The sequence below is a fragment of the Electrophorus electricus genome, chromosome 1 (genome assembly GCF_041902795.1).
Source record: "Electrophorus electricus isolate QZ-2024a chromosome 1, ASM4190279v1, whole genome shotgun sequence".
Classification (NCBI taxonomy): domain Eukaryota; kingdom Metazoa; phylum Chordata; class Actinopteri; order Gymnotiformes; family Gymnotidae; genus Electrophorus; species Electrophorus electricus.
Window position 1 is genome coordinate 33,635,378 of NC_137497.1, and position 24,772 is coordinate 33,660,149.

At 39.6% G+C, this 24,772-nt stretch overlaps 2 protein-coding genes across 3 annotated transcripts; both read left to right on the forward strand.

The window, feature by feature from the left end:
- The first annotated feature begins 3,933 nt into the window (after window positions 1-3,933).
- LOC113574460 (zinc-binding protein A33-like) lies at window positions 3,934-12,318 on the forward strand. The gene is made up of 6 exons (XM_027005407.3): window positions 3,934-4,454; window positions 5,114-5,209; window positions 5,594-5,824; window positions 6,000-6,022; window positions 6,970-7,088; window positions 9,473-12,318. Exons 1-6 carry the CDS (start codon window positions 4,065-4,067, stop codon window positions 10,003-10,005), a joined length of 1,392 nt encoding a protein of 463 aa, XP_026861208.2. The 5' UTR covers window positions 3,934-4,064; the 3' UTR covers window positions 10,006-12,318.
- Window positions 12,319-14,859: 2,541 nt separating this feature from the next.
- On the forward strand, window positions 14,860-22,247 carry pabpc1a (poly(A) binding protein, cytoplasmic 1a). Of its 2 annotated transcripts, none has more exons than XM_035525906.2 (15): window positions 14,860-15,702; window positions 16,187-16,380; window positions 16,531-16,646; window positions 17,171-17,310; window positions 17,411-17,505; window positions 17,801-17,938; window positions 18,073-18,168; window positions 18,494-18,766; window positions 18,908-18,998; window positions 19,104-19,220; window positions 19,354-19,502; window positions 19,650-19,734; window positions 19,846-19,976; window positions 20,173-20,268; window positions 22,045-22,247. In XM_035525906.2, the coding sequence occupies exons 1-14, from the start codon at window positions 15,510-15,512 to the stop codon at window positions 20,260-20,262; spliced, it is 1,908 nt and encodes a 635-aa protein (XP_035381799.1). In that variant the 5' UTR covers window positions 14,860-15,509; the 3' UTR covers window positions 20,263-20,268; window positions 22,045-22,247. The 2 variants fall into 2 exon arrangements, with proteins under 2 accessions (XP_035381799.1, XP_035381798.1); XM_035525905.2 differs by lacking the exon at window positions 22,045-22,247 and adding an exon at window positions 20,367-20,679 and having other exon boundaries at window positions 14,861-15,702.
- The last annotated feature ends 2,525 nt before the right edge of the window (window positions 22,248-24,772 follow it).

Here is a 24,772-nt window from a genome sequence, read left to right on the forward strand (position 1 = left end):
ACCCTTGTCACATCATCCTCTTTCCTTCAGGAGGGGATGATCTCTTACACCACAGGTACTTAAAATGGTGTTTTCAAATATATATAGTTCTTTTTAAATTAACCAAACTTCTGTTAATGTTCTGTTAAAGGGAACCAGCTGCAGCTGACCAAAGTTATTTATATGTTCACAAAGGCAGTCTTGTATGGTTTCTGGGGATTTCCAGAAAAGGTAGTAATTGTGTCTAATGTTACAACTGCCATACCTGAGCCCTGTCCGAAACTTTTGAATGAGCAGATTCAGGAAACCTAAATCTGTATTTGCATTCCACTCCACAGGGTCCTTAAACAGTGCCCTTGTATTCCGTACACAGTACCTAGTGCACAATAACAGTCCCACAATGCATCACAAGTGATGTATCCTAAGAGGCAAGTAATATGCTTAATGCACTATGTTGTTTGGTTTGAAGATTTGTACACAGCTTCTCTGAAGAGGACCAAGGAATGATGGTGATGAATCAGAGATCTCATAGGCCTGTTACAAATATAACCAGCAGATTAATGAAGAAATCCTTTCAGATTTTCACATTTCCTTCTGTAATCACATTTGGTTGAGTTATTGGCTAGGCAATACTGCAAAAAATGGCATCTTGATTTTTTAAAACTCATGGATGCAATGACGACTCGTATAACACACAACGACATTTATTGAGAGACACAACAAAGAGAACACAGTGCTTAGGTTAATGTGAGGTCAAACACCGACAACATCCACAATTAAACAAGAAACTTATATACACACACAATAACGACACAAAACGAGGAGCAGTTGTGAAACACAGGGAGGGCATGGCCATACAAACGAACACACACACACACACACGTCTGGGATGAAGGGCCTTACCATGACATAGCCCCTCATCAACAGCGTGACACCAATGCCAAATGGTAAGGCCGGAGGACCGAGCTACCCAACACGGGCCAGTGCAAGCAGGACAGAGGGGGGGAAGACAGGGACCGAGACAACAACAGACACAGGGACGGACACACTGACAGGAACAGGCACAGACACAAAGGGAAACAGAGTGATGGGCACATTAAGTGTGACAGGGACTGGTACAGTGACAGGGACAGGTACATGACAAAATTATACAAAGGGTTATGAAAAAGTCCAGAGGAGGCTGGCAGGAACCACAGCCTGTCCCCCAGTCGTCAGCTGGATCGAAGTCCAACTAGCCTGTGGGGGATTGACCTTTGCCGATTTGGGTGGCAGCGGCTTTTCTGGCAGACGCCTCAGGAAGCACACCAGCTGTTTTGCCTGTCTCTGGGACGGGCACTGTTTACACCTCCTTCTTGCATCCTTGAGGCTTGCGCGTAGGCACACAAGCTCTGGGGCTGTGTACCTTAGGTAAGGGAGTGTCCTCAGATGACGACGATGACGCTTCTCTGCGAGTCACGCGTGGCAGCTTGCTCACTCTAGTGTGGCGTGCCTTGGGCGGAGCCTTGGGCACCGGAGGCTTGTCGTTCTCGGAATCTGCCAACTACGTGTCCATCGCAGAGGGGGAATCCTCCTCGAGGGCCTCCTCCACCTCCATTACTAGATCCTCCAAGCGGTCGACCTCCGAGTCCAACCAGAGGCTGATGTTGTGGTACTCCTCACTCCGTTTGTAATCCCCGTAGCCCTCCCGGAAGTCCCAATACAGATAATAGGACCCTGCAGAGTCCAAACCTGGATACTGGTTGTAATTGTACCAGTCGAGGGTCTGTAGGACTCCTCAGAGCCTCTGTGCTTTATGACACTGATAGTTTTACCTGCAAGTGATTACACCTTAGCAGGACTCTATATGTCAACTGAGTGCTCTCAGGGTGAGCCACCTAAGTTTACACAGCCTATTTTACACCAGATGGGGCAGCCATGTAATTTTTACACTATAGCCACATACAGTGGTGTAAAAAAGTGTTTGCCCCCTTCCTGATATCTTATGTTTTTGCATGTTTGTCACATTTAAATGTTTCAGATCATCAAACAAATTTATGTATTAGATAACAAGATAACAAAGTAAACAAAAAATGCAGTTTTTAAATGAAGGTTTTTATTATTAAGGGAAAAAATCCAAACCTACTTGCCCCCCCCCCCCTTAAAACAGAAATTAATTGTGGTTTATCACATCTTTGGAAAGATGAGTTCAATTTCTCTAGCCACACCCAGGCTTGATTACTGCCACACCTGTTCTCAATCAGGAAATCACTTAAATAGGACCTGCCTGACAAGGTGAAGTAGACCAAAAAGATCCCTAAAAGCTAGACAGCATGCTGCGATCCAAAGAAATTCAGGAACAAATGAGATTCAAAGTAAATGAGATCTATCAGTCTGGAAAAGGCTATAAAGCCATTTCTAAAGCTTTGGGACTTCAGCGAACCACAGTGAAAGCCATTATCCACAAATGGCGAAAACATGGAACAGTGGTGAACATTCCCAGGAATGGCCAGCCAACCAAAATTACCCCAAGAGCGTGACGACTCATCCAAGAGGTCATTAAAGACTCCACAACAACAAAACAAAACATTGTTTGATGATCTGAAACATTTAAGTGTGACAAACATGCAAAACAATAAGATATCAGGAAGGGGGAAAACACTTTTTCACACCACTGTATGTTATATTGTGGTTCAGTGGTAATGTGCATGTGAAACACAAAATATGCTCAGAGTCTAATTTTGATGTTTGTCTTGTGTGACAGTCTAGCAGTTTCTAGCTAGAAACAGCACAAAAATCAGTTTTCTTGCAATATAATGCAATCTAACCTATAAACAAAATAGCAAACAGCTTTGTTATTTTTAACTTCCCTATTCCCTAATTTCCCTAGTACAAAATTTAGGAAGGTCCTAGAGTCTGAGATAATTGCATTTTAATTTTAGTTTGTAAAAAGTACATTACATTTATCTTATGCTTTTAGCCAAAGCAATTTACAATTATGACTAAGTACGATTTGAGCAATTGGGGGTTAAGGGCCTTGCTCAGGGGCCCAACAGTGGCAACTTAGCAGAAGCAGGGCTTGAACTAGCAGCCTTCTGATTACTAGTTGAGTACCTTAACCTTAAGTGAGCTACCACTGCCCTAAGTACAAAAACTGAACATGACCTCAGTTGAACAGTTAAATATAAATGCACATATTTTTAGGCATGACATTCATAGTTACATTATGTAAAGTCTGGATTCACCACCATGATCGCTTTGACGTTTTCTAGAGGCAGACCCTCCTTTTCATGTTCCACTTCAGTTTGACATTTAGACTTGCCTTGCCATGCCTCGCCTTGTCATCTTGCCTCCCTCACACCATTACAAAATACATTTCAGTACTAATCACATTTTATTACCAATAAATAATACACACATCTGGCATCGGTATCTATGCTGAAGAGGTGATTAGAGCCAGAGGCTGGTAGAGTAGTCAAAAAATATACTCAAGTAAAAGTACTGTTACTTTAAAATATTAATTACTTAAGTAGAAGTAAAAGTAGTCAATTAAATTATTACTTAACTAAAAGTAAGAAAGTGTCCATTAAAAAGACTACTCAAGTAGCGAGTTACTTCATTTAATAACATCGGGCAACAAAATATATATTATATATATTATATATTACAGATATTTGAATATGAATATTTGGTCTCAGGAGCATCCCTTTTCAGCGTCCAGTAGTAGTCTGCCAACACACAGAGGGGCTCCACTTATCTTCCACAGACCTACTATACATGTGAGTATAATCTATCTATCTATCTATCTATCTATCTATATATATATATATATATATATATATATATATATATATATATATATATATATATATATATATATATATATATATATATATGATTTCATATAATATTTCATATATTGACTACTTTGAATATTGACTACTTTGGCTTTCCATAGATTCTGCCGGAGGGTCGGAAATCGGCATAACATTGTTACAATATGAAACTGAAACTGAAGCGTCTATGTTTCAAATTTCCATACGCATACCAATAGTGCTTGTTGGATAAAATAGATTTCTCTGCAAATTAGTGTTCGTGTGTCACCGATAATGGCCTCTTTTGAAGAAGAGTTATCTTGTTCGATTTGTTGTGGAATATTTAACGATCCTGTTTTACTCTCTTGCAGCCACAGTTTCTGCAAGGAGTGCTTGAGCGATGCATGGGCTAAAAAGAGAGCAAAAGAATGTCCATTGTGCCGGCGAAAGTCATCGAAAGATTTCCCTCCATTAAATCTGGCGTTAAAACAAGTATGCGAGATTTTTAAGAAAGAAAAAAGTAAACAACACGCAAACGAGAGAGCACTTTGTGATCTCCATCAGGAAAGCTTCAAACTCTTCTGTAAGCATGACGATGAGCCGGTGTGCGTTGATTGTGTTGGTTCAACAAAACATCGAGAACATAAATTCTGTAAACTGACGGAAGCGATTCAAGAAAAAAAGGCAAGTTAAAAATACATTTCTGGTAACGCAAGAGACTTGACGCTCTAGAGCAGTATTGCTGTCTATCTAATACACCTTTGAAAAATTGGGCCTACTTTAGTCTGCTCTAACACATCTGATTCATCTAGCCCTTTATGCATTATCGGGTGATTAGTGCAATATGAGCAACATTCAAGTTTTAAGGTTTCTACCAAGTTAATGCTTTTTGATGCAGGACGTTTACCATTTTACATGTAACAGATTTGTCAGATTCACAGCAAAAAGAGGAACACAGACATAACTCTGTAGCAAAGCTAAACACCAAATCAAGTTAGTTTGGTCATTTAAACCAGTGTTTCTCAACCCAGTTTCTAAAGTCAAACAGTCCACATTTTTTGCTCTAATATACCTCCTGTACCAGGTACTCCATATTTTTAGTGGACCAGCCAGGTGCATTTGAAGCTGGGGTAGGGCAAAAGTATAAAGTGTGGGTTGCTGAGACTGAGGTGGAAAATGTTAGTTTAAATAGCTCTTCTCTCTCTCGTTCTCATTCTTGCATTTCTCACTCTCACTTCCTCATATATACATGAGAAGACTTTTTGTTTGAGAGCCTTTTTTGTTTAATCATCTACTGTCTAGTAGTTTGTTCAGGCTTTTTTTCTGTTTTTTTTTTTCCTCAGGATGATCTGATGGCAGCCTTACATCCATTAAAGGAGAAGTTGGAAATTTTGGAAAAAATCAAACAAAGTTGTAATTCTACTGCAGCATACATTAAAGTGACGTATTGCTCTCCCTAACAAGCTTAGTTATCATTTTGTTTTTATACAGTGTTACTTATATTTATCAATTTGCCACCTACTTTGTCTGCTACTTATGGGAATTGACTATAACCAGAGTGATCTAATACAGCTTCTTCTACCCAGCCTCCACATCTCAAGTGATGTATGAAGGCCTCAGTTATATTACATGAGTACAAGTTGAAAGAAAAATCATAAGGTGATACATTTCTATATGATGGGAAGCTTACAATATGGGAAAATTGCAAAATGCTGAAGGCCCAATCCTAATTAGATAATCATTTATTCAGTTGTTGATTTTTTTAAGTGGAGATGGTTTTGAAGGTAGGATATTCAGAAGGTTTTGTCCTGATCTTCTTGCAGAACCAAGCTAATCAAACAGAGGCACAAATAAAGCAGGAGTTTGAAAAGCTGCACAAGTTTCTGCATCAGGAGGAAGAAGCACGCATAGCCAAGCTCAGAGAGGAGGAGACAGAGAAGAACCAAATGCTTGAGATAACTGTCCAGAACATCAGCAGAAAGTTGGACTCCATCTCAGAGTCTATAAGGAGCATTGAGAATGAGATGAAGGCAGAGGACATTTCTTTCCTTCTGGTGAGTTAGAGCCAATGTACTCACAGAATCACTATGACTCACAAGAACATTAATGTATTTAATTATAAAATGTTATGAAATGCAGTACTTGCTTTAATATAAGAGACTAAGTGTGTAATTTATAGGTATGACTTGGCTATAGCTCAAAATGTATTTTTATATATATTGCTTTCAGAGCTTCAACAAGACAAAGACCATGTAAGTCACAATTTGTTTAAGCTAAAACAACAGTTTAGCCAAAGCCATATTTACATTATTTAATTTTCATACAGATGGGTCCCCCAGCTGAAATGGCAGTGGGGGGGGGGGGGGCATGGAGCTTTTAGCATATTTTTTTTGTCACATGATTACCAACCATGAGTAGACATATCTTAAAATGGGTCACTATGCAGGATATATGTTTAAAAGTTGCTTAACTGGCCATGTCTAGCACCTTTGTGAGATATTATCCCTTTTTATTACTGACTCTTCCTCTTCATACACTGTCAGCCACAGTTTTCACACAGCTAGTCAGCCGTGAATGTCAAATCTGTACTTGAATAGTTTGTCTTTTGTCTTGGAGTATCCTACCACATGCCCTGAGTGTGATTTATTTATGTGGAATCATGATTTAACCACTGATCTCAGAGTGGCCTACAGTGGCAACAGTTTAATGACACTAAACCTTTTCTATGGCTTTTTCTATGGGAGTAGTGACAGCTACTAATGTGGTCAAACCATGAAAGAGTATTTACCTAGAAGAAGAAAGTTAAATGTATTTGAACTTGCTTTGTGAATAACAGTAAGGTGTGTGTTCTTTGTTTGTTTTATGCCATGGATGGATGTACAGTCTGCATAGGGTAAAGGGTAAAGCTGTAGGTTTTAGTTCCAACCAAGCGGGAGCACACATGATTCCACTTGATTAATCTGTTGGTCTCAATTATCAAACAATTGATTGGTTACACTTGGTGTCACTCCTAGTTACACTGAGTGTTAGCACATAAGATTCCCCACACTTGTTCTAGAACAACAAGGCAAACTAGAGTAAAACATCTGATCTCACTAGCTTTTTAAATATATTAAATTTCCACCTCTGATATCCCCAGTTAACAGATTTTTGCTTTACTCCTCTCAGCTGTGGTGTGCTTCTTCATTTATTTTTCTAGAGTGCAGGACAATATGCAGGCTCCTGCACCTATTCCTGTGCCTCTAATAGATGTTGCCAGGCACCTGAATTTGCTTAAATACCATGTCTGGAAAAAAATGCTGAGTATTATCCAGTATGGTAAGTACATTTGGTCATGCTGTGATTATTTGATGAGATTATCGGATGCTGTTTTAGGTCTTTCATAGAGCAGATAATGTAATTAGCAATTTGTGTTGACCTTTTAACGGGATACTCCAGGCTAAATGTATCTTAATCTGTGTCCCACGTCTGCAGTGAACTGCTCTCTACCAAAGACAAAAACATTTAAGAAGCACAAACAACTTGCTTGAGGCAAGCACTTATGATCATAAACAAACATTTAAACACATAAATGGGTCATATATGTTGTATAACTTGTAATGTTCCAAAAGCATTTGTAATCAGATGTGAACTACACAAAATTACAAACAGAACATTTGTGTTTATTATGTGTGCTTAATCTTATTTAAAATAATTTCCCACCTAAACACCAAAAACATGCAGATATACCATAAGAAATGTAAATTCTTATTAGATCCATATTAGATTTGACTAGCCAAACAGCAGCATCAAATGGCTTAATTATCATACCTGTCAATTCTTCTCTATGGGCCAGAAAACAATAGCCATCAATTGTAAATTGGGACCAAGAGTGGCTAACTGAGTATTGTCAGGCAAAGGTAATGAAACTCCATTATCACTCACTTAAACAAGAATCAGTGCCTGGGCTAACATGAGAAAGACAACGATCCCGGAATTGCAAATGCCCCAGCTGTTAGTTAGCTATCTCATACGGATCTTCGAAGTCTGGTGAAATTAGTCATGCATTTTAAAGTCTTGAAAGTGATCCAGTACAACTCTTGCCAAATCTGGAGTATCTAGTAAATTCATACAGTTCATGTGGTTGAGAAGCATGCTTACATATTATGTATTGCCTTCCCCACATTTTAGTAATGCACCATCATAAACTGTTCTTAACCAAACAGCAGACAGAGGTGCAAAGAAAGAGGTTCTACTTGGCATTGTCGGGAATGACTTGATTAAATGGAGGATGTTAATAAAAGTGACAATGTACCACCTTTGAATGCAGACTAGGAACTGATCATCCAGTAATTTCTATCACAGCATGAAGAGATTCACAACAGACATTTCAATGAAAGTTGTAATTTGTTATAAGTGTGGAAAAAAGGATCACATTGCAAAATGCTGCACAGGGCATTGCTTGTTTTGTGTGTACAAAGAATGGACACAAAGCAAAGGATTGTCATTCCTCATACAAAAGAAGAATGAGCTATCAGGAGTTGCTTAAGAAAGTGGGCCATCCAAAGACCCAGCTGGCATTGTTGAAAAGGCAGCATGAAGAATAGACCTTGCAGCACTGCTTAAAGATTATTACTGTGGATTAGCCACAAGCAGCTGCCAAATGAGATTGGATAAATTGTTTGATGTAGTCACACAATGCATCGTTACTATCATGAAAGGTTTTCTTTGCTTTTCAGCAAATAACTTTCTTTTCAGAGCCATTTGTACTAATAATTCATTCATAATTCACCTGTGGATGGACTGGCCCAGGTGTTCAATGGGCAGTGTATGGACTGAGGGATATAGGGGACTTCAAGTGCATTGATCACTGTATAGGCTGTTGGGCCTGCAGATAGATAACTTTTCTACAGTTAGTTTATTTATTTAGTCCTTATTATGTATTCCTAGGCTATTTTAAAATAAAAACAAAAACAAAGCAATAGCATAGAGTGTATGTGATGCAAAAGAAGGAGACTGTGATATTCTATTAATGTTAACCTTTAGCATTAGCATTAGAATGACCAGGTGATAGATGGAGAAATGACAAACAAAATGAGAAACTCCTTGAAATTTAACATATACTGTATATTGCTTGCTTCTGTGAAATGTAAAGTGCCCATTATTGATCACTGTTGAGTTGAGTGTCTTGCCTTACAGAAATGGCCAAAAGTGGCTTTACTTACTGATAAATTGCTAGAGAATAGCTAATGCAAATGGTCCATGTAGCTCACCTGAGCTACAGGAGCTAACCATGCCACCCATGACATATTTAACACACATAAAGTATATCTAACATACAAAGTTTTATCTGGCATTTTTAGTGCAGCTCTTTATCTTCCTCCCCATGCATATGGTATAGGTTACACCATGGGGAAACTTGTTCCATACTAAATTAGGTTATAAACCTGTTTTTCAGAGATTGTCTGTGGTAATGAGCAGTTAACTAAACTTGTGGCAGTGTTTAAAAAGATCTGTAATCTACTTATTTCAATCATTAGTCATAATTACTCTGACTATTGCAGATATCTGGATATTTTGGGGATAACTACACTCTGTAGTGTTTGCTTATGCTAAATGAACTTTGCTTTTATCGATTTTTTTCCCCCCCCATTGAATTGTAATAGAACTAATAGCTGCTTCAGATGAGATCAGAATTGTATCTAATATTCATAATATTTCAGTTCCGTTATGGTTGGAGCCCCTCTCTGCCCATCCCCAGCTCTCGCTCTCTGAGGAGCTAACTAGCATGAGCTACAGCATAAGGGGTACATCCATCCCCGCGAATCCAGAGCGCTTTGACCTCTATGTGTTTGTCCTGGGGGCAGAAGGCTACGACAGCGGCAACCACAGCTGGGAAGTGGAAGTGGGCTACAAGCCTAATTGTCGTATCGGTGTGGCTCGTGCATCCGTCCAGAGGAAGGGCCATTTCTCAGTGTGCCCAAAGGAGGGCCTGTACACAATTGTCATTCGTAAAAGAGAGTTTTATGCAGGCACATTGCCAGAGATTCATTTGGATTTTAGGAAGAGGCCTCAGAGAATAAAAGTAAATCTAGACTATGAGAAAGGTGAGGTGACATTCAGTGACCCCAGTGATGGTGCTGTGATATTCACCTTCAAGGACATATTCACAGAGAAGCTGTACCCTGTGTTTGGGCCATCGAAAGATTCTGCACCCCTGCGTATATGTCCTAGGGTAGTTACTGTGGCTAATTAGGAGTGATGATGCAATTTTTACTGCATTCCATAAATTGTTTCATTATTGTACATACTACACAAATCTTTCATATGAAGTATCAGCATTTTGAAAATTAAGGTAATGTAATTTTAAAAATTAGGGTAAAAAAAAAAATCAAACAGGAAAATTTGGCAATTTGTAATCAATTTAATATGAAAATTCAGGTTATGGACATGCTGGTTGTTAAAATTCAGGGAAAACATTTGGGTTACTTAGCAACCTAGTTTGATGAACTTCCCCAATCACAAAACATTTCTAACAAACCTTTTTAGAATGGAGAATGATGGGAGCATACAGTGGTGTGAAAAAGTGTTTACCCCCTTCCTGATATCTTATGTTTTTGCATGTTTGTCACACTTAAATGTTTCAGATCAAACAAATTTAAAATTTTAGACAAAGAACACAAGTAAACACAATGCAGTTTTTAAATGAAGGTTTTTAATTATTAAAGGAAAAAAAAAATCCAAACCTACATGGCCCTGTGTGAAAAAGTCATTGTCCCCTAAACCTAATAACTGGTTGGACCACCCTTCGCAGCAACAACTGCAATCAATTGTTTGCGAAAACTGGCAATGAGTCTTTTACAGTGCTGTGGAGGAATTTTGGCCCACTCATCTTTGCAGAATAGTTCTATTGGAGGGTTTTCGAGCATGAACTGCCTTTTTAAGATCATGCATCTCAATCGGATTCAGGTCAGGACTTTGACTAGGCCACTCCAAAGTCTTCATTTTGTTTTTCTCAAGCCAGTCAGAGGTGGACTCACTGGTATGTTTTGGATCATTGTCCTGCTGCAGAACCCAAGTGCTCTTCAGCTTGAGGTCACAAACAGATGGCCAGACATTCTCCTTCAGGATTTTTTTGGTAGTCAGCAGAATTCATGGTTCCATTTACCACAGCAAATCTTCCAGGTCCTGAAGCAGCAAAACAGCCCCAGACCATCACACTACCACCACCATATTTTACTGTTGGTATGACGTTCCTTTTCTGAAATGCTGTGTTACTTTTACGACAGATGTAATGGAACATACACCTTCCAAAGTTCAACTTTTGTCTCGTGAGTCTACAGAGTATTTTGCAAAAAGTCTTGGGATCAAGATGTTTTCTGGCAAAACTGAGCTGAGCCTTTATGTTGTTTTTGCTCAGCAGTGGTTTTCATCTTGGAACTCTGTCATGCAGGCCATTTTTGCCCTGTCTCTTTCTTATGGTGGAGTCATCAACACTGACCTTAACTGAGGCAAGTGAGGCCTGCAGTTCATTCACTGTTGTTGTGGGGCCTTTTGTGACCTCTTGGATGAGTCGTCGCTATGCTCTTGGGGTAATTTTGGTCTGTTCCATGTTTTCGCCATTTGTGAATAATAGCTCTCAATGTGGTTCGCTGGAGTCCCAAAGCTTTAGAAATGGCTTTGTAACATTTTCTAGACTGATAGATCTTAATTACTTTGTATCTCATTTGTTCCTGAATTTCTTTGGATCGCAGCATGCTGTCTAGCTTTTGAGGATCTTTTGGTCTACTTCACTTTGTCAGGTAGGTCCTATTTAAGTGATTTCTTGATTGAGAACAGGTGTGGCAGTAATGTGGCAGCCAAAGATATGATAAACCACAGTTAAATTATGTTTTAACAGGGAGGCAATCACTTTTTCACACAGGACCAAGTAGGTTTGGATTTTTTCCCCTTAATAATAAAAACCTTTATTGAAAAACTGCATTTTGTGTTTACTTGTGTTATCTTTGTCTAATATTTAAATTTGTTTGCTGATCTGAAACATTTAATTGTGACAAACATGCAAAAACATAAGATATCAGGAAGGGGGAAAACACTTTTTCACACAACTGTATGTGGCTATAGTGTAAAAATGACATGACTGCCCCATTTGATGTAAAATGGGCTGTGTAAACTTAGGTATAACATAATAACAAGCCTTTCATTTTATAATAACTTTTTTTCCACTTTTTCTTTCGCATATCTGCTGTAACGAGGAGCACTTATGGGGGGCATTGAAGATGATTCTAATGGCCCATGACTGACAAGGGCCTTAAAAAGGCTTTAGTGGTGGAGTGATGGGGCCCAAAATACCATAATACTAGTGTTGTGTAGCATGTTGTTTGTCATTACCAGAGGAGCAGCTGGAATCCTTTAGACCAATGTCAATGTTCATGTTCAGATTCATGTTCATGCTGGAATTCACAGATCTGTACTATTGTATGTATCCCGTTGTTCAGCACTTTATGTGTGAGTGCCATTGTTGTTTATCGTTTGTGTCTCGTGTTCAATAAATGTCCGTCATCATCAAGAGATGTCTGTGTGTCCTGCTCCTTGCCCTGCGGCATTCGGGCCATCACAGAATGATCGACCACCACTGGACCCCAACTCTCGACGAAGGTACTCCTTACGGAGATGCAGTCAAGATTGAGCTATGAGGATGGCACAGAGCCATCCTCTGGCTTTGGCAGAGAGAGGTAACTCGCTGCTCAAACGCAAGAGGATATTCCCCTAGTCTATTTTAGTAAATGGGCAGGTACTGGGTCAAGTGAAGAAGTACATTTTGATGAGCAGATCAACAAATCTAGCTCAGCCTGCTAAATAGATCTAAAGGATTGCAGCTGCTCCTCTGGTAATGATCATATTAAAATCCACATGGGTTAGAGTAAGCATCTGATTTGTAGCAGCTAGTTGCTTAATCTGAATTTCCTGCCTAATGTTACTGATTTTGTCATTAATCAAACTTAGTGTTTGCACACAGTTGAGCACAGAGAGTTGAAATTATCTCATAGTTTATAGGAACAAAGATTGCCATTGTGAATTCAGATCAGTGTTTAACATATTTAATCTGCCCATCTGAGATTTGTGGTAACTAGCAAAATTGGAATACTGAACATATAACAGGTGCACACATTTGATAGACTAAAAGTTAATTTATTTATTTAACAAAACAGGGACATGCTTACAGGATACAGAAGTGCAACTGGAGATGGGGAGGAAAATGTTCTGCTCTGTATGCTTTCACATTAATCTGCAGTTGTTTGGGTCTTTTTGTCACTTGCTTAATAATTAAACGAACTAATCATATTAATTAATTCTAACATAACATATAGTATTCATTAAATATAGCATATTGTGATGTAAACCTGAAACATTATTTAATAAACAAGAACATCTCATACAGAGAAATGTCAAGTGATACTTCTGAACTGACTGCTAACACCAAGACCAGTATGCAACCATACCAGCCTCCCATACAGGTGGCCAGCACATTAGCATCCTGCTGTATTTTGGTGACCAGAACACAATTGTTCAAAACACCATGCTTGCCTTGCTGGGGACCAGCTATGCATATCAGTGCTGTTTTTCTATCGATAGCTAGCCAGGTTCTGGTGACTCTCCTGCAATTGAATCAGATTTATCAGTAAACCACTGAAAACCGACAGAGCTCAAGTCCTATTGTTAAAAAATGCTATTATAAACTCTGCTACTATTTTGTCATACTTTGGCAGCCATTGATAAATTATGTTTTAATGTTGGACAAACAAATGTGTTTCCTTATAGAGTTAGAATAGAATTTTAAACAAATTTTAGGAAATGTCTGAATGCATTTGAACTGACTTTTATCTAAAAATATGATTAATTCAAATTGCTTATGCTCTTGCAGTAGTGACAACAGACACATACAGTAGACAAGATATTCATTGTAGGATATCTTATAAATCAAATAAATAAATCTTGAGAGGTGCAGTTTGAGAAGTATCATTTCTTCTGCATGATGCGTTTAAAAAGACTTTTTATCCCCTCACAATCTGAAGAGATTTTTTGTTGTTGTATTTGCAGAAATTGAAGCCTACAGAGGATGTATGTATACATTTGTTTTAAATACAATCCAAATCTTCAATATATCACATGTAATTTACGACAAATAAAATATTTAGATGTGATTTACATGATTTCATATGATATTTTTAAAGGATACTAAATATTTATTTTTGATATATTCATTAATTAGCAGATATTATATATGCCCTTTATGCTTGGACTTCTAACCTAAATATTAAAATAATAATAATAATTGATGTATTTATTTCACAAAATTTCTAACAGAAAGGGACGTCCTTTTACAAATTGCACCTCATTGTGAAATTCTACTATGTTTCATTCCAGGCGAATATAAAGAACATATGAACATATGCCTTTTCCAAGGCAAATTCATTTTATCCCATTAACTAACGTAATGCGATTTTTGTTGCATAGCGTTAGGCTAAAGAAAATTAATGTTACTGCGTTTATCAAACTAAAAGTATTTATTTGGAGCCATGCGGTAAATGATCCAATGTGACCAGCATATGAACGATTTTTAATTTAAAAAAAAAAAAAAAAAAGGTCATATTGCTTAAAACAAAAAAACAAAACAAAACAAAAAACAAAAACCGTACTAGCTAATATTTTGAAATGTAAGGCGTTGTTAAAGCCTAGTAGTTAATAGGCTAGTACAGACACAAGCCACTCATTCACGTTATTTATATCAGTTTAGCGTCCGATTAAATATTTTTGAAAGAACAGTTACGAAGCGTTAACAATCATTTTTTCATTTATCTCCAATATAAAGCTAAATTGTTCCATAGATCAACAAGCGCCTGTTACTGTTGAATTGATAGTCCATTTTGGAAAACTGTTTTTATAACTCGTGTAGATAGATCATTTGGTTAAACAGTTTAAGATTTTTATTTTGTGTTGGCGATTTATATCGCAACGGATCTTTATTCTTACTTGCTTTTAGGATTTCTTCGTTTACTACTTTCGACTGCGATTTCCGGTAAGGTTAAGTCTTAGTTTTAAAGCGACTTCCGTTTCCTCCCCCTACCGTTTGTGCTGTGTGAGAGCGTGTGCCCCGGAGCCAGTCTCGGCACACATCTTATATAAAAAATCAAAAATACAAAAAAAATTACAAAACAGAAAATCAACAAAAAATCTATTTTCGTAACCAACACTTGGTGAAGCAGGATCAGCAAACGTATCCTTGTGAGAACGACGTGGGATCTGAAAGTTAACTTGAAGCCTACCTTACCGGTCTGCTTTGGAGGCCGAGGAGATTAGCTAGCTTAGCTTAGCTCGCTAGCTAACGTTAACTGACTAGCAACCGCTGTTTAGTTTGCCTAGCTAGACTTAAGCGTCGAGTTGCTAGATAGTTTCGGACTGGAATTCGCTAATTAGCGTCTTTTAGCTACTGACGTCTGTCTGTTATAAGGAGGAAAAACTGACAGTTGATATTTTGATTTAACTACCGTCTGAGTCTAAAAATAAGTCAAGTTAACGCTAGGTAACTAGCCCCCATAATCACCTAGCGTGATAGCTAATAATCCATCTTCCTCGTTGTGAATCACCAGTGGATTGAGTCCGGCCTAAATCCTCTGTTTAACCGCAGTCGGCAGTTTGGTGATCGTAACACATAGTTAGCTAATTTGTCGAACAGATTGACCGACGTCACACACGACGATGAATCCAAGTGCTCCAAGTTACCCGATGGCCTCGTTGTACGTCGGTGATCTTCACCCAGATGTTACCGAGGCCATGCTATACGAGAAATTCAGCCCTGCTGGCCCAATTCTCTCCATCCGGGTTTGCAGAGACATGATGACTCGTCGCTCACTTGGATATGCGTACGTGAACTTTCAGCAGCCGGCGGATGGTAAGCAGTCTTCATATATATATATATATATTTATATGTACGATAGGTTAGGTTAACTGTCTCTAACTCGCTGCCTACCTGTTGGCTACTGCTAATGTTGGGCCTGCGCAACGTGTAGTACTGTGCTAGCTAATGCTAAAGTCGCGCGTAAGCACATGGATTTGAGGTTTAGATCGAGGTAGTCGAATCATGTTAACTTAGCAAGAATCACACATCCACATTTTAATGTAAATATAAACTTAAATATTTGACCAAAACACATTTGACATGTGACTTTTACCATCGATAAGAAATAGTTCCATGGCTCCGTTCAGAGACTTGAGAGGAATTTGAGTTTAGCAAAGAAACGGGTGACTAACATTGTCAGTTATCTTCTAAAGTCGTATTTTGTATTGGCACATTCTTCCACTGTCCCGACCACATCACTGTACATCATTCCTCCTTAACTAGCTAGCTGGATATGTAATCCACTTTTTTCTCTTAGCTGAGCGTGCTTTGGACACCATGAACTTTGACGTCATCAAAGGCAGGCCTGTGCGCATAATGTGGTCCCAGAGAGACCCCTCTCTGAGGAAGAGCGGAGTTGGCAACATCTTCATCAAGAACCTGGACAAGTCTATTGACAACAAAGCTCTTTACGACACATTCTCCGCCTTTGGAAACATCCTCTCCTGCAAGGTAAAGGAGCTGCTTTGAGTGCAGTGCTCTTTGTGCTTGGATGATGTGTAGCGCATGCACACTAAAGTCTCGTATTAACAGTGACTGGGAAAGCGGTTAACATGCATTGTGAGTTTGATTTGTGTACTCATGCGTATGCCTTTCCTGAAGGTGGTGTGTGATGAGAATGGCTCTAAGGGCTACGGCTTTGTGCACTTTGAGACCCACGAGGCTGCGGAGAGAGCCATTGAGAAAATGAACGGCATGTTGCTCAATGACCGCAAAGTGTAAGTGGGAGCAGGGACTAAGACGGGTTGCCTGTGTCAGGCTGTCACTCGGCCATTTGTTTTTGGGTTTTGTTTAACTGCACCATTTTACTAAATCCTCTTAATGGATTGGAAGGTCATGAAATATCAGGGAATTTTGATTGCGGCATCTTTAGATTTTAGGTGGTATTTATCAAAATGTTTCCCATATTGTGTGAGTGGTTGAGTTCTTGATTTTAACAAAGCCAACCTGTTTTTCTGTTCATAATAGGTCATGGAAATTTAGCCTTTTAGTCAGTGAAAGTCATGGAATTTGATGTTTGAATTAGAATGGGGACCCTGGTTTCAGTCAACATTCAAGATGTATATTTGACACATCCTTTGGTGTATGCTGCATAACAGATTTGCCATAGACAACTGGTGCTTATTGGAATGTGGACAGCTCTGGCATAGAGACTGAACTCGTAAGCAGTCAGTCAGAGGTGTGTTTCCTGCACTGCTGTCTCACTTCTTCCATGTCTCACAGCAGTTTCTCTTCTTTAAAGGTTCGTCGGCCGCTTCAAGTCTCGCAAGGAGCGTGAGGCTGAGATGGGGGCCAGAGCCAAGGAGTTCACCAATGTTTACATTAAGAACTTTGGCGAGGACATGGACGACGACAAGCTGAAGGAAATCTTCAGCAAGTTCGGTGAGGATGGTGGGCCCCATGGCGGAGGGGAGAAGTGAAATGGTGCAAGCAGAGGAGTGCTGTTGCGTGCTGCTCGCTTTGACTTTCTTTTGCATTCCAGGCCCAGCGCTGAGCATTCGCGTCATGACTGACGAGAGTGGCAAGTCCAAGGGCTTTGGCTTTGTGAGCTTCGAGAGGCACGAGGATGCCCAAAGGGTGGGTGCTGTGGCTGTGGGGACAGTGTGACTCCTTATAATTTGTGTGTGGGGAAGCTAATAATGAATGATCTGCGATTATATTAATGTGTGTGTATATGGTTAGCATGTGTATGTCCTGTCTGTGTTTCTGTCAATGTGTGACTGACATTGGTGGGGCGTGGATGGGTGTGTGTGTTTGTGGATGACATGAACAAAAAATTAGTGATTACTGTTTGTTTATATTACTGTGTTTATTAATCAGCATTAGTGCATATAAGTGTGTATATATGTGCTGACTGGGTTTGTGCGTGTAGGCCGTGGATGAGATGAATGGGAAGGAGCTGAATGGGAAGCAGGTGTATGTGGGTCGTGCCCAGAAGAAAGGCGAGAGGCAGACAGAGCTCAAACGCAAGTTTGAGCAGATGAAGCAGGACCGCATGACTCGCTACCAGGTGCCTCTGCCTTAAACACCAGCCCTTCCCACACACTAGACAAGAGGGTCTCTGGACAGAGCTCTTATTGTAGAGATCCTGATGTTTGTTTAGTTCCAGGCGCTGACTTACCTGTTGACCCTTTCTGCTCTCAGGGAGTGAACCTGTATGTTAAAAACCTAGACGATGGTCTGGACGACGAGCGTCTACGTAAGGAGTTCTCTCCATTTGGAACCATCACAAGTGCCAAGGTAACTGGGAACCTTAAAACACACAGATTCTCATCCGCATGTAGGAACTCATCCTTTTGGTAGAACTTGGTTACAGAACTCCTGAGGGACCTGAGGTTGACCAGGTTCAACCCTGGAGACCTACTTTTCTGCAGTGTTTAGTTCCATCTTGTATATAATCCAGCGAGTCAGGGTTTTAAGGAGGCGTTGTTCAGGACCATTGTCCTAACTGTCTTTAAGCTGCACAGTAGCCAAAACAGTCAAAACATACAAATAAAATCCAATAAACATTTAGTATTATGTAAATTAGCTGCTGGGTCTCAGTATCCTCGCTGCCCCCCTGCAGGTGATGATGGAGGGCGGCCGCTCCAAAGGGTTTGGCTTTGTGTGTTTCTCCTCTCCGGAGGAGGCCACCAAAGCAGTGACGGAGATGAACGGGCGCATTGTGGCCACCAAGCCACTGTACGTGGCCCTGGCGCAGCGCAAGGAGGAGCGGCAGGCCCACCTCACCAACCAGTACATGCAGCGCATGGCCAGTGTACGCGCCGTGCCCAACCCAGTGCTCAACCCCTACCAGCCCGCCCCACCCTCCGGCTACTTCATGGCAGCCATTCCACAGGTCAGACACACACACGCACACGAATGCATGTAATTCATTCCTGTGATTTGTTCCTGTGATAATTCCGTTACTTTGGCGGTTGGTGCTGTATAACACGTGTACGTATTAATGTGTGGCCACGGCCATGGTATGGTTTTGTAGGCTCAGAACCGGGCTGCCTACTACCCGAGCAGCCAGCTGGCACAGCTCCGCCCCAGCCCCCGCTGGGCCACGCAGAGCGTCCGCCCACAGCGTCAGTATCTCTCAGGCCCACTATAAGTCCTGTTGGTATTCTGCATTAGCTCCATCCACATGGATTGGCTCCCTCATGATCTCTTTTCTCCCGCTCTCACTGCAGATTTTCAGAACATGCCGAGTGCCATCAGGCCCACAGCACCCCGTCCACAGACCTTCAGCACAATCCGACCCACCTCCACCTCCCAGGTCCCACGCATGATGGCCTCTCAGCGCATGGGTGAGTCTCCTGAAAATGCATATACATCCACATGTGACTCGTTCAGACTCGCACCCACATATCCCAGTGAGTCTCAGATAATCACACTTGCTGGGCAGTGGTCCTGACTATGTTCATTGTGTTTTATCTATAGCATCTCAGCCTCTGGGGCCGCGGCCGACCAGCGCAGGAGCAGCCACCGGGGCGGCGCCGGTGAGAGCAGTACCGCAGTACAAATACGCCACAGGGGTTCGCAACCCACAGCAGCACCTGGGCACACAGCCGCAAGTGCCCATGCAGCAGGTACACACACACCTCGCACAATGCTGCTCTTATACTGAATTTGGCATTATTAATTGTATTTATTGTATACTGTACAATTTTAATACATGATTGGTTTATTGTCTGAAGTAATATATCATCTCCTCCCTGCCTCCTGTGCATGCCTAGGCTGCAGTCCATGTGCAGGGCCAGGAACCTCTCACTGCCTCCATGCTGGCTGCTGCACCTCCACAGGAGCAGAAGCAGATGCTGGGTGAGGAACACTCCTAAACATACAATGCACCATGGCATAGCTGCAGGCTGGGGCATTGGGCCACACATTAGTAGTGTTGGCGAGTCTCACCACATTCTCCTCCCCCCACAGGTGAGCGTCTGTTCCCCCTGATCCAGAACATGCACCCCACCCTCGCAGGGAAGATCACGGGTATGCTCCTGGAGATCGACAACTCAGAGCTACTGCATATGCTGGAGTCTCCTGAGTCTCTTCGCTCTAAGGTACACATACATGCTATCTCACAAATGCACCAAGTGGCCATTTGACCATAGGTCCTGTTACAGTAGTGGGCAGCAGATTCTGTGTCCATAACTCTCGTGTAGGTGCTGATGAGGCAGCTGGGGTCTACATTAGTGTATTACAGAAGTACTGGAGTGAGATTAAACAGACTGCAGTAGCAATATTGTATTTGTATAGGTGGATGAGGCAGTCGCTGTGCTCCAGGCCCACCAGGCGAAGGAAGCAGCTCAAAAATCTGTAACCAGTGCTGCGGTTCCCGCTGTCTGATGGAAGGTAAGTGAAAAGCATACTTCGCACCCCCCAGCCCAAACGCATGCGGAACAGATTAGGTACTGGTGTTCTGTAGTGAACTTGCTTTCATTCTCTTTCAGAATAAGTAAACCTGCAAGCCAGCTTCACCAAGGCAGAAAAAGGAAAAAAATACACATTGAAACTGAAAAATGAAAAACAAATTAAAATTTTCAATATTTTTGCCAGGTCTATAGACTCCAAGTCTAGGCCTTGATTATAGTAAATTTAAAAAGGGAAAAAAAAAAAAGAAAAAAGGCAAAATGATTGACATGAACAGTTTATCATTCCTTTCTGTTTATTCCTATTACTGTTTGAATGCTCAGAATCAGTTCTTGCAGTTGATAGCTGAGCATTAGGAAAGTATTGGATTGCATTAATAAAAATTTAAAGATGCTTGTTCTCGTTTTCTTTCTTTTGGTGTATGGGAGTTGTAAATATTTGGGGTTAAGAGGATTCAATTTGAAGGAACACTTCCATTTTAGAGAAGGGAGGTTTGGAAAAGCAGTCAAGTGTTTTGAGGTGGTGTTTACTCGCTTCATTCATTCATGCAAGTTCCAGTTCAGTTCCACAGAGAGATGATGGTGGTCTTTACAGAACTTGTTGCTGTTGGGTTTGAGCTAGGGTTTGGCTGGAGAAGCAGTTTGTTAGTGGTGTGTGCCTACACTAGATGGCAGTGAAAGTGGAGGAATTTTTGGTGTGTGAAAGCAAGCCGAAAGATATAGCCTGATACTGCACATACTGATCCCACCCTGAAGCTTGGCCCCAAACTGATCTATCAGATCACCATTGTTTTGATTTTGAAGCAGTGTCTCAGTTTTACATTTATTTTTGAGTAAACTAAATGATTTGATGGGAAGGAGTGTGGCGATTTTAGTGCCTCCAGCCCTCAATTATACCTAGTGTGTGGTTCGGCAACAGAAAATTTGCACAATTCACCAGCTACCACAAATGTAATCAATCGGTCAGCTTGCATTTTAGGTCTCCCAAATTCCCTTTTTAATTTTTGCATTGGAGTTGAGCTTAATATAGAGAGTACATATGGAGGCACTTTTGCCCAAAGCATTCACAATGTAATCTATTTTTAAGTTTTTTTTATTCTCTAATGTTTTGATTACAATTTTTTTTTTTTTAAATGCTATAATCTGCATAATTTCCAGCTTTGCCGTACAGTTTGTACCTCCAAAGGAAAAAAGTGTTTTGCCTCCCAAAATGTTAGCATCAGCTAAATTACATAAACAGAGTGACATTTTTAAGAACTGAATTGAGTGTGAGGAAAGTGGATGAAAAATCAGGTTGTGATTTACAGAAAAGATCTGGAGTGAAAGTTTCCAACACTTAATAGATTAGCCTCATGGCATCAGTGCAGCACTAATAAAAGGAATCACCAGACACTGAAAACCATTGATTGTGCAAAATTTGGGGTATGTGAAAAATATTTTGCCAAGCCATTGCTTTAAAGCTCAAGACATTCCTCTACATCTACATATCCTTCATATGGCATTTGTGGGGCAGGTTACGAGAGTTCAGCAAGCTGAGCAACTGCCAAGCCTCTTTAATATGCTGACCTTCAACTTTACAACACACTTATACAGCAACTCCAATAAATTCTAGAGTATTTATAGCTGTTAGAAGCTGTCACTGATGAAAATATACAGGCACATTACAAAGCAATTTTCACCAGGAAAGAAGTCCAGCAGGATTGTTTAGGCTCAATGGGTGATGTCATGGCAACATTTCTCTCTTCCAATTTTGTTTCAGGACCGTAAAGGATCCAGCTCAAGAAGTATTTTTAAAAAAACTTGGATTACAAAATCTCAAGGGGAAAAGCAATTTTTTAGTTGTGTTAATCTTAAATACCCAAAAGGTTTTGCAAAGAATAGCATAGTTCGGTGGTCCCTCTCCAGTCACATGAAACATAGAAACATTGTTATACAAGTATGTAATAAAAGTTGAAAAATGTATGTTTGGAGTATTATTCCACATTTCTCAGATCAAGATGTACCCTGCATTCTCAAAATGAGTGAAGACATGCTCAGCCTATCAAGCTTGTAGGGGCCAGTTTGCAGTATGGAGATCAAGTCAAGTAGATCTTTGTTATTACAGCCATATACAATGTGCAGTATGCAGTGAGCTGAAATAATGTTTCTCCTGGAACCAAGATACACATATACACATGCACAGTGCTGATGATAGAAGAGTGCAATGTGAATAACAACAAGCATGCAGGGTGGGGTGGTTTAAAAAGTGGTTAAAAGTGATGGTACTGGTTGAGAGACAAGTTAAAGTGTCTATAAACAGTCAAGTGTGCAATAAACAGTAAAGTCAAGATACTGTTTCTTCATTAGTTTCCGTTTACCATGAGACACATTTTGGTGAACAGTCTCCAAATGCACAGACCGACTAGAGAGGAGACACTGAGCAAACATTAATTAAGAAACCCAAGCATGTGTGTTATCTTGATTCCCTGATCACACCCCCCTTTTATAATAGCTCAGTGCTAATATGGCTGCAAATTCAGAATATAACATATGCTCCAGTCCTCCTAAGCCACTGTACATTTATTACTTCAATATATACAAATACACTTAAGTTGCAGAACTTCACCTGTACAGTTCATAAAGACCAAATCATGAAATCACAGTGTGAATAAGAATTAAAAGTAAGAATAATTTTTAAATAAACAATATTTTATTTTGACAGTACAAGAACACTGTTAGTTATTAACAGGTCTGTTGTCATTGGTCTAAATCTTTCCTGTTGATCAAAAATATATCATGGTATGATTTTATGATGATGACAGCATAAGACATTACAGATCCCTAAACCCAATCTGTGAAAGTTTTTATTCAGTCTATACACCTGTGCAAGTTGTGTATGCATAGTAATATCTGAATGTTACTTTACTTCTGCTTTGTCTCTAGCACAAAAAACTTGTACATTTCCACAAGCTTTGAAACACCTAACTGCAATATTTACAGTTATATGCATTATAGATATGTTTATGTATGTGTGTTTAATTATGTATCATGTTTGAAAACACTATTGTTTACATAGTTTAAACATTTGGTACAGGATAATGTCATAGCTTGTTTAGAACGTGAGATAAAGGTCTGTTTTTACTGGCATAGCACTGATAAGCAGCTACAATCATTGTCTTGGACTCCTGGTTCCAAAAAAACCTGCTGCCATCTCTGAATGCATTTACACAGTTAAATATAAGCTGCAGTGTATGCAAAAATGTGCAAATATAATTCATATCCTAAACAATTCCAAAGGTTTTTCCACGACTTCCACTGATTTCAATTAGAAATAATACTTAATTCATTAAAGTTTTTCAATCTGATGTTTGTTTTCTAACATACAGCTTGTATATGACTTAAGACAGAGGATAATTAGCAACTCATTATTAATTAAAATATATCAAATACTAACAAAAACTAAATGGTTTAATTGTTGAGATTAATAAACGTTGTGACAAAAGCATTGGATGTGTGTACTACTGTATCTGAAAACACAACCTAAGCCCAACAAAGAGAATTGCGTAGTGAACCATTGGAATTCAACAACAATCTGTGACACCAGTTGTAAACATTATTATTATTATTATTATTATTATTATTAACATTTATATAGCACCTTTCTCATACTCAAGGACAGACATGTATATTAGCTTTTTACAATCACTCACACACCGAAACGTTCAATTTCAAAGGCAAAACAGGAAACATGTTTGTATTAGTGAAATAATGCAAATACAATACTGATTTACTCAGACTATTTCTCATCTCCTAGATATGGAATGGGGAGGTAGAGGATAAGTCCATAAGCTGTATAACATTTTGCACTGGATTTCTTTAGAAAAATCTAAATGAAAATGAAAGATCCTGAACAGAATCCTATACAGTTAGTTTTATGTTCAAACACCAGCAAAAAAAAACATTGCAATTATGGTTTATTTAATTTTACAAGTGAATGCTAAACTAAATGCTTAAACTTTATGGTGAGAATATTTAACAAAACAATTCAGTGAAGACCTAAGTATTTGTTGATTTGATTCAGATCAATAAAGTAATTTGCTTATCTGGCTGTGGCCTCTGTGCTAGGCACTGCTCAGATAATAAACATTTAATATGATGATTACAGCTCAAAAAATGAGTCAACATTTCATATGACGGTTACAGCTCAAAAATATCCTGTTCAGTAATTTTGAAATGAACCATTTAAAGTTAATGGTTTCCATCAGATTAATTTCACTTCCTTCTGCGAACATGTATGCTGCAAAATAGTTTGTGGCACTTGATATAATAAGGTTTCAACAGTGATAAATGGTGAGTACAACCATGTTTTTAGTAACTGCATTACTTCTGTGCAAACCCTTAAGGAAAATCCATGCAACATTAATGGATTGTCTCCACAATTTCTAAAATAAAATATTCTGGGATATAAATCTTAATATGTTAACTTTCAGACTTTTAGTCTTTTACAT

Bases quoted from the DNA above. Each gene is read 5' to 3' on its own strand.
- pabpc1a (XM_035525906.2), top strand. From the start codon at position 15,510: ATGAATCCAAGTGCTCCAAGTTACCCGATGGCCTCGTTGTACGTCGGT. The intron at 15,703-16,186 runs GTAAGCAGTCTT...TTTTTCTCTTAG, and splicing joins CTTTCAGCAGCCGGCGGATG to CTGAGCGTGCTTTGGACACC. The intron at 18,999-19,103 runs GTCAGTATCTCT...CTCTCACTGCAG, and splicing joins GCAGAGCGTCCGCCCACAGC to ATTTTCAGAACATGCCGAGT.
- LOC113574460 (XM_027005407.3), top strand. From the start codon at position 4,065: ATGGCCTCTTTTGAAGAAGAGTTATCTTGTTCGATTTGTTGTGGAATA. The intron at 5,825-5,999 runs GTGAGTTAGAGC...TATTGCTTTCAG, and splicing joins AGGACATTTCTTTCCTTCTG to AGCTTCAACAAGACAAAGAC. The intron at 6,023-6,969 runs GTAAGTCACAAT...TTATTTTTCTAG, and splicing joins TTCAACAAGACAAAGACCAT to AGTGCAGGACAATATGCAGG.